Source organism: Poecilia formosa, unplaced genomic scaffold (assembly GCF_000485575.1).
Source record: "Poecilia formosa unplaced genomic scaffold, Poecilia_formosa-5.1.2 Scaffold526, whole genome shotgun sequence".
NCBI classification, from domain to species: domain Eukaryota; kingdom Metazoa; phylum Chordata; class Actinopteri; order Cyprinodontiformes; family Poeciliidae; genus Poecilia; species Poecilia formosa.
In genome coordinates, this window is record NW_006800465.1 from 133,596 (window position 1) to 147,633 (window position 14,038).

The 14,038-nt window shown below is 35.8% G+C and overlaps 1 protein-coding gene across 2 annotated transcripts in view; it reads left to right on the forward strand.

Moving 5' to 3' along the window:
* ift172 (intraflagellar transport 172) overlaps nucleotides 1-13,467 on the forward strand; it is a 42,730-nt gene extending 29,263 nt beyond the window's left edge. For both annotated transcript variants that reach the window (XM_016664904.1, XM_007540236.2), the window contains 19 exons: nucleotides 170-312; nucleotides 433-526; nucleotides 846-910; nucleotides 1,635-1,815; nucleotides 1,895-2,004; nucleotides 2,853-2,982; nucleotides 4,716-4,814; nucleotides 5,309-5,418; nucleotides 5,506-5,569; nucleotides 6,336-6,422; nucleotides 7,059-7,175; nucleotides 7,286-7,396; nucleotides 7,485-7,604; nucleotides 8,670-8,765; nucleotides 8,958-9,017; nucleotides 9,916-10,008; nucleotides 11,058-11,211; nucleotides 12,169-12,260; nucleotides 13,257-13,467. In XM_016664904.1, coding sequence (XP_016520390.1) covers nucleotides 170-312; nucleotides 433-526; nucleotides 846-910; nucleotides 1,635-1,815; nucleotides 1,895-2,004; nucleotides 2,853-2,982; nucleotides 4,716-4,814; nucleotides 5,309-5,418; nucleotides 5,506-5,569; nucleotides 6,336-6,422; nucleotides 7,059-7,175; nucleotides 7,286-7,396; nucleotides 7,485-7,604; nucleotides 8,670-8,765; nucleotides 8,958-9,017; nucleotides 9,916-10,008; nucleotides 11,058-11,211; nucleotides 12,169-12,260; nucleotides 13,257-13,346 — 2,016 coding nt within the window. In that variant the 3' untranslated portion in view covers nucleotides 13,347-13,467. The remainder of the gene's footprint in view (nucleotides 1-169; nucleotides 313-432; nucleotides 527-845; nucleotides 911-1,634; nucleotides 1,816-1,894; nucleotides 2,005-2,852; nucleotides 2,983-4,715; nucleotides 4,815-5,308; nucleotides 5,419-5,505; nucleotides 5,570-6,335; nucleotides 6,423-7,058; nucleotides 7,176-7,285; nucleotides 7,397-7,484; nucleotides 7,605-8,669; nucleotides 8,766-8,957; nucleotides 9,018-9,915; nucleotides 10,009-11,057; nucleotides 11,212-12,168; nucleotides 12,261-13,256) is intronic.
* The last annotated feature ends 571 nt before the right edge of the window (nucleotides 13,468-14,038 follow it).

Sequence of the window (14,038 nt, forward strand, 5' to 3'; positions counted from 1 at the left end):
GTCCAAATAGGACTAAATTGATAAAGTATTGGTAATACAATGATTATGTTGTCTCAAACTAATTTACAACTTGCATGTTTTTTCTCTCGTATCATCAGCTGCAAATTCCCTAATATATGTATGAGCTTTGCTCTGATTTCTACATAAATATCCCTGTGACCTGCGTCAGGTGGCAAAGAGCCATGGAGGTGCTGCTGCCCAGAAACAGGTGGCCTTCCTGTGGGCCAAGAGTCTGGGCGGAGAGGCCGCTGTCAAGCTGCTCAACAAGTTTGGCATGCTGGACTACGCCATCGAGGCTGCTGCTAATAAGTTGTGAGCATCATCGTCATCATTATCTGCTTATCAACAGAGATTACTGTTGGATTTATCAGTTTACTACTTAGATACATGTCTACAAAGTGTTACTTACTGATTTTTTCCTCTAACTTTTAGTGAATTTGACTTTGCCTTTGACTTGGCTCACCTGTCTTACAAAGAAAAGATTCCTGAGATCCACCTGAAGCATGCCATATACCTGGAGGATGAGGTAAATTAGCCACCTGTCTCATTTATCTAAGCCGCCATCACAGTGGGAAAGATTTTGTTTACAAGCTTGATGCGATTATGAAGCGACGTTCAACGCTTTGTAACGAGGCCCGGCTCATTAAAACCGGGATTTTTCTTTATTAGGCGAAGGAGGAAGTCAGTTCCCATCTGAATGAAGTTCCAACAGTCTGACATGCTTCCCTTATTACCATTGTTGTAAATTTGATCAGTCACTAATGCAGCAGACATTATTACCTGCGACTGTCAGCTCATACTTTCTGCTAATCCTTAATTCTGACATGTTTCATTTTGAAAACCAGGGAAGGTTTCCTGAGGCGGAAGTTGAGTTCATCAAAGCAGGAAAACCAAAGGAAGCCGTGTTCATGTGAGTGCTGGAGGAAGAGATTGTTTTTTTTTCTTTAAAACTCTTTTTAGCTAAATTTAACTTGCTAACTTTCTAACCTGCTTTTCCAAATTATTTGTGGACATTTTCTAAGAACTTCACAAATCGTATTATTTTGACTTTCCATCCATTTTAGAATAAATTTCAAACTTTTATTTGTTTTTCCCGTTATTTATGTGACTTATTTAGCTCCATTATTATGGAAGTCCTGAACATCATTTTACATTGATTTAACTTTTTTTCCTCAGAATTTTGAATTTTATTTTCTCAGAATTTGTTTTTTCTCAGAATTTGTTTTTCTCACAATTCTGACTCTTGATTTTAAAAGATTAATTCTGGTAAATTCTAAGAAAAAGTCAGAATTACTTTCTTTTTAGTGACCCTAATCCCTTTCCATAGAAATCTGCCTTCATTTGATTGCTAAAATATTATTTAAACAAACAATGATCATTTTCAAGGTTCTATGTACGGTTCACATAAAGCTTTAAGGCGGGCCGGATTTGGCCCACGGGCCTTGAGTTTGACACCTGTGAATTAAATGAAAGTCAGGATTTCTAATTTAAAATATTCTGCCAGGAGTTCAGATTACACATTTATTTAAATTACTCTCCAGATTAGTGCATAAATATGGGGGAATAGTTAATTTGTCTCTTATTTTATATTTAAAAGTTTGTCTAATTTGAAGTTTTGTCCAAACCTGTCCCAGGTATGTCCACAACAAGGACTGGGCCGACGCTCAGCGAGTGGCCGAGAGCTACGACCCGGACAGCGTCTCTGAGGTTCTGGTCGGCCAGGCCCGGCTCTGCTTCGAGGAGAAGGATTTCCTGAAGGCCGAGGCGTTCCTGCTGCGAGCGCAGAGGCCTGAACTGGCCGTTAAGTTTTATAAGGTGATGGTTTTTAATTTTTATTGTTTTATGTGCCTCATTGAGGTCGGTTGTTTTTATTTCTTCCATGTGTGTTTGACAGGATGCAGACATGTGGAGCGATGCGTTTCGGATCTGTAAGGAGTATCTGCCTAGCAAGCTCTCCGTTCTGCAGGAGGACTACGAGAGGGAAGCCTCCAAGAAGGGGAGCCGGTAAAGTTAATTTAGCCCTGATGTTCTAAAATGTTTATACTTCCATTTGAGTCTTTACTGCTACTAAAAAAGCCCAAGCACCAAAAAAAAATAAAATCACCTGGCTGTTTCTGTAGCGATGCAGTAATCCACTTTTTCCACTTTCAGTACCAATATCTGAAGTTTTTGTATCGATCAACACAGAAAAGCTGTGCAGAATTGATTTAGTGTAAATGTTGAGTTGGGAGATATGGCCAGCAGCAGCTTATTTGGATTTAAAATAAGAGGTCCAACAACAGCTAAAAGCAGGCAGATCTGCAGACTAAAATCTGGTTATTTAAAAATTATTTTGTGCAAAAGATGTAGTGAACATGTTTTATATAACCCACACACCTAACCTGTCTGAGGAATCATAATTGGTCACCTTTAAACAACCTCAAATCACAACAAACCCAATGATTTTGCAGCCTTTCCTCTGAAGCTCACCAAATGAATCCTTCCACAAACGGTTAGATGCTTTATTTAAAAATCTCTCGTGTTTTTCCCCTGAAACTAAAACTTCCAACAGCTCGTTAGCAAGCAAACCAGCAGCATGCAGCTCTCATCTTCCCCCCGATGCTTTAATGGCTCGTGGGAGAAAAGATCAAAAGTTGCCAGTGGAGACGAAAGAAAGTGAGGGAAAAAAACGCAAAATTATTCCTGAAGAGTTTACGGCTGCAAGCCCCATTTTTTCATTAGGGAGCGCTGCAGAGCTGCTGCAGAGGGGTGGGTTAGTAATCAGTGTTAATTTTTTTTAATTTACGGTAGTCGTTTTTGGAAATAAAAGGAAGGATTTCCTGAAGCGTGTAATCCTGAATGTTTGCGCTTAGGGGTGTGGATGGTTTGCTGGAGCAGGCCAAGGAGTGGGAGGAGTCCGGAGAATATTCCCGCGCCGTCGACTGTTACCTGAAGGTGAAGGACGAGTCCAACCTCAGCGTGATGGAAAAGTGCTGGATGAAGGTAGAAGTCTCACAAAATACATTCAATACTCTGTCTGGAGAAGAAGATCCAACCAATCTGAACGTTTAACTCCATACCAAGTTTTTATCTCTCCACTCTATCCATGCACTTTGTAACAGCGCCCCCGGAGGCTGGATGAATGAATGGACGGTTAAATGTTCACTGTTATTATTTGTTCTTGTTTATTTTTTTCTTTGTGTCGCGCTCCGATTGAAGAGTTCTGCTTTTAACTAATAGTTTAGATTTAATTTCACCATTCAGTCTGTTACAGTCTTTTGGAAAGTCACATTTTGGCTTCGTAATATTTGCCAAGATCTGACTTTTACCTTCCAAAAGTTCTCCAAATCAATCAGGCTGTGAGGACATTTTATATCTGCAAAAAGTTTAAACATTATTTTGAATGTTATCTTTCTTTTCCATCACAAAATCAATCCCTTTTTGAGAGGCACTGTACTTGTAAAAACCAGAAGCGCTTGTGACTGAAAATTGGCACAAACTGATTGAAGAGATCTTCTTTTTTTATGCCACAGAAGCAGATTGCCAAGTCTTCTGTCTCTCTCATTTTTGTTCTTTTCCCTGGGTGGAAACAGAAAATCCATCCAAATCTGTGATGAAATCTTTGCTTTAGGTAAACTGCTGAATAATAAACGGTGGAGCGTGTTTTATTTGTGGAGAATGTTTCTGTTTCTGAGGCTTTCGACGCTCTGCAGCCTAAAGCACCAGATTATGTGTGGATGACATTTAAAGTTTATATTATCCATTTCTAGTTAACATCTATAGTTACTGCATAGTGTGCATTATGCAGAAGAGAGAAATTTCACAAGATTAATTATTAACTAGAGTGTACAAACTCAAAAAAATGCCATTTGCAGGAAGAACAACATATGCAGAACAGTAATTAAGCCAAAACTGTTGAGAAAATATAGATATTTTGTATTTATTAAAAAAGAAAAATACTTCTTTGTAAATATGTTTTGGTCAAAACTCCTTAAGTTTTTTGCAGTTTTATTGCATTTTAGCCAATAAAATGTTTACTTTTATTTATTTTTATTTCCCAACAGGTGTTTACTTTTCTGATTTTTTTACATTTATACTATAATTATTAAGAGATGCGCTATAAGTCTTCACACTCCTGGTTGTGTGAAGATAAACATCTGGCTCTGTGTGTTATTGACCTGAGGCCTGCAGAGACGAGATCATTTGAAATTTGGATGTTTGCTGTGAAAGGAAAGGTTGTGGCGATCAATAGGTTTGTTTCCGCTGGGATTTTTATTAACCCAGAAACCGTAGCATCAACCCGGGGGACGAGTCGGGAGTTACAACCGTTTGCTGATTGAACTCTGGGCCTCCTGCTGAGGCTTTAGCAGGAGGTCAAAGGGTCGGAAAAATCAATGCTGGGATTAAAGCTGGACATCAGCGTTTATACTAACTATTATCAAAACTGAACCTTCAGAGTCACATAAAGACGGTTACAAAATCAGCCTTCTATCAGCTGGAGAATATTTCCAGGATTAAAGGACTAACGTCGCAGCATGTAGAGAAACTCGTCCATCTTTAGTTGCATTGATTCCAGCAACAGCAGTGAAGGCGTTTCATTAGTTCCAAATAAGCAAATATATTAAATTTATGTTTTGCTGTTAAAGTGTTGTTCTTCATGTTTTTTTCTTTTTGTCACTAGGTCTAAAACTCCAGTTCACGTGAATGTTGCATTTTGTTCGTTTGTTTGTTTCCAGGCAGCAGAACTTTCCATCAAGTTCCTGAGTGGGAACCGAGCCACAGAGGTGGTTCAGGTCGTCGGGCCGCGACTCACACAGCTGAGGAAGTTCAACGCTGTGAGTGAGCGTCTTAACGCGAAGCAACTAAAAAAATTAATGCAGTTAAGATGAAAAATAATGATTTTTATCACACTTTTGGGTTTTTCTTTAAACTCTCATTGCTCCAAAAATAATCATGGATAAAAAACAATGTTATTCATTTTTGATCTGGTGAAGACTGAAACACCCACATCAAAAATATTCCACTCTGCATTTTGTTTTTAGAAAAATTTTGGATTTTTGGACAAAGCAGGCATAAAAGATTTAAGAAATCTTTTATACTTTATATCTCTGGAAAGGTCTGAAACCGTTAAAGAAAGAAAATGGAAAGGAATTAATATTGAATTTTTACTTTAGTTTTACAAGGTGTATCATTTTGGGATACACCTTGGGACAATTTAATTATAAATAGTGCATAGTCAATTTAAACATCCCTCAAAGGTTAAAAAACAATGCTGTCTGCCTTTTAAGCTCTGATCTCACTCGTATCTCTTTGTGTTTTGTTTTGTAAGGCTGCTGAACTTTACCTCAACATGGACCTCATCAAAGAGGCGATCGACACCTTCATTGATGGCGAAGAGTGGAATAAAGCCAAGAGAGTCGCCAAAGAGTTGGAGCCGAGGTTAAAAACACACCTGCCTCTTTTCTAAACCCAAAAACAGAAAAGTTTTGTCGCTTTACCTTCTTAACTTCTGGCTCTTTTTCACAGATATGAAAACTACGTGGACCAGAAGTACAAGGAGCATCTTAAAAACCAAGGCAGAGTGGAGTCTGTAAGCATCTCTCTGCTTTTCCTGCTGAATTAACCTTAAAATTAACCCAAAAACATTAAATTATAGGAAAACAATGTGCAGATAGTTGCCATATTTCCCAGTAATTGAATGTAAATATTGAAAAGAAATGGAAGAACGAATATTTAAGCTTTTCTTGAAAACAAACTCTGATGACAGATAATTTCTAAAATTTCAAACCATTTCCCTACAACTCTGCTCATCAAACACTTTTAAAGGTGAACTTTTATGCTGGGCGATACAAAACATGTTCATGACATTTTTTACACAAAATCACAGTGACATAAACTCAGCATTTACACTCACATTTGAAAATGGCTGCAAACAGATGAGCAGTTATACTACCGTACAGCTTTGAAAAGCAAAATGGAGCCTCCTGCACAACCAACAAGATGCAGCAAGTGGTTTCTGGATAGTAAGTCAGCAACAAAACACTTGTCTTTTCCAGCAGCCATTGTGCAGCGGTAAAACCAGTTGATCAAATGTGTTGGAGCTCTGCTTGGGTTGCTGGTGCCCATGGAATGTCACTTGACAATTGGGAGGTTTTTGAAACGGCTCATTTTCCAGACACCAACAAAACATGAACTTATTGCCATTTTAAGCAGTTGGCCTGTTTTTAGAATCAGTAGAGCCCCAAGCGCAGAAAACATGCAAAAAGTGAATTTTACATCATAGGTCCACTCAGTTTAAAGTTTGACGCTGTGTGCTTCCCGGACGTGACGAGCTGTTGTTGTGACTCTGTGCTCAGCTGGTCAGTGTGGACGTCATGGCGGCTCTAGATCTGTACGCAGAGAAAGGCCAGTGGGAGAAATGTCTGGAAACGGCTTCCAAGCAGGTACAAAGACAGACTTCCTGTTTAATCTGTAGATGTACCTAAGGCTTGAACTCTGTGTTTCATAGATAAACTGATGTTAAAGTTAATAAAGTTACATCAGGCTGACTTCTGTTTTCTTGATTTTTCTGAGGTGTTTGTTACTTTAATAGACACAAAGACAGTTGACCTGAGCAGCTTCTTGTGTTCAAGGATTAAAATAAGCCCATATCTACTGTTGAGCTCCCCATGGCAGAGAAATGTTTCTGTGTTTCTGACATGTTTCTTTGTCGTCAAAAGTAAAAAAAATAATCACTTTTAAAAGTCAGATCATTTCCAAAAGGTGAAAATATTTGATTTTTTAAACTCAGAAATTTTCATGTTTTTTTCTAGATAATTTCTGAGATGAATGTAATCATTTCTCTGTTTTTCTGTTTGCACCTTTTTGACTTTTCAAAACTAGGTACTGTCCTTGTATCTCCTCAAAAACATAATCTCAACATTTCTGAGGGGTTTTTTTGCATAAATTTGCTCCTTTTTGTTTTGTTTCTATAAAGGCCCCAATACACCATCATAGATGTCGTACAGTAAAACTCTTTGATCATAAACAAGTTTTAGTTTTTCTGTGCTCTTCCTCACTGATTTGTTTGTTTTTGCCAGAACTTTAAGATCCTCCATAAGTACGTGGCTCTTTACGCGACTCATCTCATCAAGGAGGAAGAGGCTGTGAAAGCGCTGCAGCTCTACATGCAGCACGGAGCGCCACCAAACCCACAAGTAAAACATACTCAAGAACCTTTCATGTGTTTTACCAGAGATACCTTGTTCTACTTGTGATGTTGTTTTATTTAATTCAGGATATTTAGACTTCTTTTCTTTCCTATAAGAACTTCAACATTTATAAACGTCTGTTTCTGGACCTGATCAACCGCTCCAACACTGCCGGACCCGAGTCCTACCGCATGTGGGCCGACCTGCGAAACTTCCTGCTGGAGCTGGTGAATCCCAACACAAGGAAGGGGAAGCTTTTCCATTTCTGACATGACAGCAGTGAAACATGCGATGTCTCTGTGGTTTCGGTTTCAGTGTGAGAACTTGACCAAGTCGGCTGAGGCCAACTCTCCGGCTCATGAAGATTTTGAGCAGATGCTGCTGATCGCTCACTACTTGGCGGCGCGAACCGCCGCTAAAGGAGTCGAGCAGCTGGTAAACTTTAAATCTGACATAAATACAGAATGTTTCAGTTGGTAGGTATGGGGTGGCATTTGTAAAGTTACGCAGTCAAAAATTAATCGCAATATTTTGGGTGATTCAGCCTGTCATAAAAACACAGGGGTTAATTTTCCAAGTCATATTTTCATCAAGTTATTCTAAATGTCAGTTTCAAATGAAATACTTCATTTATTATTTAGCTCAGAACTAAATGTCCAGTTTGAAGCTAAATATTTAGTTAGCTTTTGTAATGTGCAAATTTACTTGCCAGTAAGCGGAAGTGGATTACCAAAATAAAAGCTGGTTCATGTGAACTTCTTTGTAAAATCATGAAATGGATCGTATCATGTCATCTCTTTTATCATCATTTCTTTTCCTAAAATAAAGCTAGCTCAAAGCTACATGTTTAGCTAGCTCAGAGCTAAATAGTAAGCTTACTGACTAACCATGCAAACTAAATATTTAGCTACAAACTAAATATTTTGCTTGCTAACTAAATATTTAGGTTGAAGCTAAATATTGAGTTTGCTAGCTAGATATTTTAGTGTGAAGATAAATATTTAACCTGCTAACTAAATATTTAGCTAGCTCAGAGCTAAATAGCTAGCTTGCTCACTAAGATTGCAAACTAAATATTTAGCTACAAACAAAATATTTAGCATGCAAATTAAATATTTGTTTTGAAGCTGAATATTTAATAAGAAACTAAATATTTAGCTTGCTAACTAGATATTTAGTTTGGAGCTAAACATTTAATTTGCTAGACATTTAGCTTTTTCAGAACAATATAGTTAGCTCGCTAAGCTTCCTAACTAAATATTTGAAAAATGAGCTGCATTTTTTTTTCTGTTATTTCAGGCTAACTAACCCAAATTGTTACTGTTTGTTTTTGACTGTGTAACTTTACAAACATCACCTGTAACATGGTGACTGATGTCTGTCTTCTGCAGGAATTGAATAAGTTAATCTTCAAACAATGCAGTTTTTACTCATAAAAGCATCTGTTGTTCAAATGCTGCTTTCACTGACGCTCTTTCTTCTGTTTATTTGCATTTTCAGATGAGCATAGCAGCGAAGGTTTCTGTGTCTTTGCTGCGTTACACGGAGCTGATTCGTGCAGATAAAGCTTTCTATGAAGCTGGCCTCGCCTGCAAGGTTTGTCCATCTGGAAATATTACAAACCTATTTGAATGTTATTTAAATATTTAGCTGAAAAGAACAATATAGTGAACGATATTAAAACTCCTTTTGGGCTCCACGTTTACCAGTGATTAAATTGCAAAACGTTTTTTGTAAATAACTTTGTTTTGTCTTCATCTTTAAATGCTGAATCTGTGTATTTGTCAGGCTGTTGGCTGGGAGAACATGGCATTTATCTTTTTCAACCACTTTGTGGACTTATGTGATGTAAGTATATTTATATCATCTCTCTTTGACCGAACATTTAAATTTGATTCCTCAGTGTTTTGACTATTCTCTTGCAAATGTACGACAAAAAGCAAAAAAGTATCCGTTTATAGTTGCAAATTTATTCTTTCACCAAATTTATGATTTTTCAGATAACATTTAATTTTTTGTACTACATTTTTCTTTCCATTTAAACATTTATTTTGAACATGAGAAAAACAACAAACATAGATAAATGAATAAAATAAACAAAACAAAGTAAGCAACAATCAAAACTCTCAAATAAAAAGTAATGTCAACATAACATGTCCAAAAGGGAGAAAGAAAAATAAATCAATTTTGAAATTCCTACCCTAATTTCCCAACTTGTTAATTTTTTTTAATCTTTAGTGAGGCTAACTTTACTGGTAAAAACATTACAAAAATTGTAATATAATATATTTGTATCAGGAGAAAGTCAATAATTGTCTGAGATTAATGTTCTGTGCAGCTGTAAATGTGTCACAGATTAATGAAAAACATGACAGCCTTTCGGTATGACAGGTAATTTTCTCCTTTTTAAAATTTCTGACTTAAACCATGGAGGAAATGATGCTCTTCTCATCAATGAAAATATTTTTTTGCCACTTTTTTTTAAAATTGCTGTGGGATTATAACTTTGTTGGAAGTTCAGTTGTCTTTCCCTGTTAAATTTCTGGGTTCTATTTGATTTTTTTCTTAAAAATATATTATTTCCAAACATCATAAATGATTTATTTTTACATTAATCCTATTTTCTGAGATTATTTTACCAGCTTTCTTCCAGCTCCATTTATCTTCATCACTTTTTCGTCTTTGTTTTCTAAAACTAGTCACTGAGAAGTAAATGTATTTATTCTGTTTTCCTCGCTTCCTGCAGGCGCTGGACGACGGCCGCGCTCCGGATCACTCCGACTTCCTGGACACAGACATTCCCTTCGAAGTCCCGCTTCCCACCAAACTCTGTGTGACCGTAAGAAAGTCATCTCCTCCCACTCAGCTCAGATCCACGCTGAAATTACGGCCTGATAGATGGAGACAATATCGATGTCGTGCCGCAAATCAGATCTGATGGAGTTAGTGTCACATTCCTCCCTGGTCTTGTTAATAAATGAGAATAGATGCGGCTCGCGTGGATTTATGAAATCATTAGTGTCGCTGTCAGCCGAACGTTGGCTGTTGGATTGATCCATTTCATCACTTTTTGGTTTTTAACCACAGACTCAGGAGGCACGAAAGATGAGAGATGATGATGGACGAACTGATTGTAGCGAAAACTGAAACCTCTGAAGGCAGAATTTATCACATTTTTGCTCATCTTTTGTTGAAACTAGAATTTGTTTTTTTAAGTTGTATATTTAAGGGTATAAGGATGTTTAAAGATGTTATATTCACTAGATTTAAATTTGTTTATATTTGTAATGCACTACAATATTTTATGTTTTCATTTTTTACTATGTTCTTTTTCCTACCATAATCCATCCTGCTAAAGCAATGACTGCTTTTGCTTTCTGGGCCATGCTCAGTTTTAAAAAAGGACTAAATTTCCGCCAAAAAACTGTGATGCTTTGAAATTAATTTCAGAAATTTTCAAGGAAAAACAAGGAAACTCAAAAGTTGTAATTTTTTCTAGAAAATTCCTCCGATTAATCTCAAAATTTATGTTTTTTCTCACAAATTTTTAATTCCTCTCACACCGAAATGTCCAAACTTTTTCTAGAAAATTTTTTAGACTAATCTCAAAATTTCAGAGTTATTTCTTCTAATTTTTTACTTTTAAAACTCCAGAAATTTCCAAATTTGCTGTGGAAATGTTTTTAAATTAATTTCAAAATTTCTGGGGGGGTTTTCTCGTAAATCTTTGACTTTTCATTCTCCAATATAATTTCTTGAAAATTTCTGAGATTAATCTGAAAGTGTTTGAGTTTTTTTCTAGCAATCTTTTGCCTTTTCGAACTACAACGTCTCTTACGCTTAAGGGTTTTACAGCCATGCTTGTTTTATTTTTCGTATCGATGGCAGGACGCCCAGCTGGAGCAGATCCGTGACTGGGTTCTGATGGTGTCCGTGGAAAACCGGCTGGAACAGGTTCTGCCTCGGGATGAAAGGGACACGTACGAAGCGTCGCTGGTGGCCGCCAACACCGGCCTTCGCTCGCTGCCGTGTGTCCTCACCGGTAACGCACCGTGACATGTTTAACATGATCTATAGTCTGAAAACTCAGATAATTGAAGTTAGGAAAGAAATAGGAAAAATAGGAAGCGTTTTTATCCTCTGTGAGGCAAAAACCAAAAATACAGAAGAGGACTAGGGCCAAAAGAAATGAATTGACTTTTTTCTCAGAAAATTAGAGGCTGAATTCTGAGATTCCAGTCAAAGTTTGGAGATTACCGTCAGAATTAAAAAATTTAAATCAAGATTTTAAGATGAAAAAGTCAGAATTTTGAGATTAAATTCTGGATTCTTCGAAATATTAAGAATTCTGAGACAAAAAAATGTCCGAATTTTGGAGGCCTATGAATCGTCCCTTTCATGAGTTTACAGTTTTCACAAAAATGTTTTCCACATTTGTGTTTTCTTTTTATTCACCCAGAAGAGACAAAATACCCATAATGCCTCATTCAGCTGCAGTAATTTGTGTTCTGTATAATCTCATCATTTTCACACATTCTCGAGGACAATTTAATTATGATACATATTATTTATGCATACAATAAGCATGAAAGTGATTTTTTTTTCAAATGATAAACACCAGAAACAATATAACATCGTCACAATTCATTGAACACTTTATATGAAAGTAACTGCGGCTGGAGAAGCATCAAGATTAAATTCAAAGCCTCAAAATATGCTGTTGGTTTTTCTGCGCTCTTACCTTTTAGTCTTTTTCTTCAGTTTTCAAGACAGCAATTTGTTATGAAAGTGTTCTTTCCTCTGCTTTTAGCTGATTAGAAATGTTCATTAAAAGTCCTCGCTTTAATATGTTCTGGTTTATTGAAGCGTTATTTCCAATTTTATTCATATTAAGGATAACGCCTAAATAATCCACAAAATATGCTTTTATTTGCTGCTTTGGTGATATTTGCTCTCATGACAGAGTTTACCTCTTATCCTGTGTTGTCTGTGTCTGAAGGTTATCCTGTGCTGAGGAATAAAATTGAGTTTCCAGTTGCTGGAAAAGCAGCCAACAAAGAAGACTGGAATAAATTTCTAATGGCAACAAAGGTGAGATTAGACTTATTCTGACTAACATTAATTCTTAATCTGAACAGTTAAAAACTCTTGCTTGTACCATATTTGATTTTAAATTATTAATGTGAATATCACTAGGTTAATTAAAAGCTTTTCTTGCATTTTTCTATGATTTACTATCAGCTGGCTGTAATATTTTCTTTTGCCACTAGATGGCAGTTAACTCAGTGCATCACCCCTTTAATCTGGGAGCCTAAAGTTTTTAAAATCATATAATTTGCTTTAGAAATTTTCAGATGTGTAATGGATAGTAGGAATTGGTAAAAATGTTGTTCATATATTCTATTTTTCTTTCTTTTGTAACAACTAATGATCAAAATGTCTAAAAATGCTTTTCCATACAGCACTGTAAAAAAAGAAAAGTTGTCAGAACTCAAAATTCTGAGGCGACAAACTTAAAGGAATTTTAAGCTTTTCTTCTGAGTTTCCCAAACTTTGATTTCTACGTATTTGTAACTCAACCAAATGTCTCATTTACAAGAAAGTACCATAAAATTAGAATTCATGTTGTAATTTTTCCCAATCATGCACTCACAAAATAATGTTTGGACTACAATTACCGTGGTTTAAATTAATATATAAAATTATGAACATAATAATTATTTAAATAAATCATTTGTATTTAAATAATAAATACTTATTTAAATAAATCACACTTATTTAAATAACTAGTTATTTAAATAAAATTAAATAATTTTTGGAACCAACTTAATTTATTGTTCCTTTATGTCCCTCACATTTTCAGCTGAAAATAGTTTTTCATCCCAAGAAAATAAAATTGTTCTGGTTTTTATCCACATTAAGAGTACATTTCAGATTGATTATATGCAATTTTGGATGCCATATTTTGATGTATCCACATACCCGCAGACCTGGATTATACTGTGTTTTATTTCCTTGCCAGGGTTTGTAAGAATCAGACACATAAATTATTAGTGACTGGTTGTTTGCGTTGATTTATCCCCACAGACGACCCACAGTCCAGAGTGTCAGGATGTCCTAAAATTCCTAAATAACTGGTGCGGTGGTCTACCCGCAACGGGATTCTCTTTCCACTGATGGGACTCCGTACATACTTCCATATTCCTTAGCTGCTAATCTTTCTCTTTGTTTTTTCAGTTGTTTCTCTGCCAGCTTTGTCAGATTTCTTTCTTAATTTATTTATTCTGTTTTATTGAAATTAAATGTTGTTTAACTGTACTGTTTACAAGAACATAAACATTTAAAATTAAATGAAATAACCAAAAAATGACAAATATGGATGTCAGAAGAATTTCAACATACTTTACGTTTCATTAACATTGTGCTAATAGATAATTAACATAAACATTTTAACAAGATTCATAGTGTGATATTTTGGGAAATATCTTCATTTGCTTTCTTTTTGTACTCATCTTATTTTGGCTAAGCTAATAGATTAGCATAGCCTAGCTTTGTTTGGCTAAATCGTTGAAAACAGTTAATTGGTCAGACTCAAATTCTGTTATTTTATTTTAACAAATATGAAAAGGTTTTTGGTCCTCAAACAAAAAACATTCTACAGACTTCACTGTTTCCATAGTTTCTGATTTGTTTTATGACATAAATGAAAGTTAAGCTAACAGTGTTAGCTCTAGCTACATGTATAAACAGTCTCGATTGAATTAGTTTGTACTATTTAACCATTTCTAATTGGGACAAAGCAGAATTTTAAATACACAATGATAATCTTTATTGAAATGCCTATAAATAAGTTCTTGCTATGAAGAAAA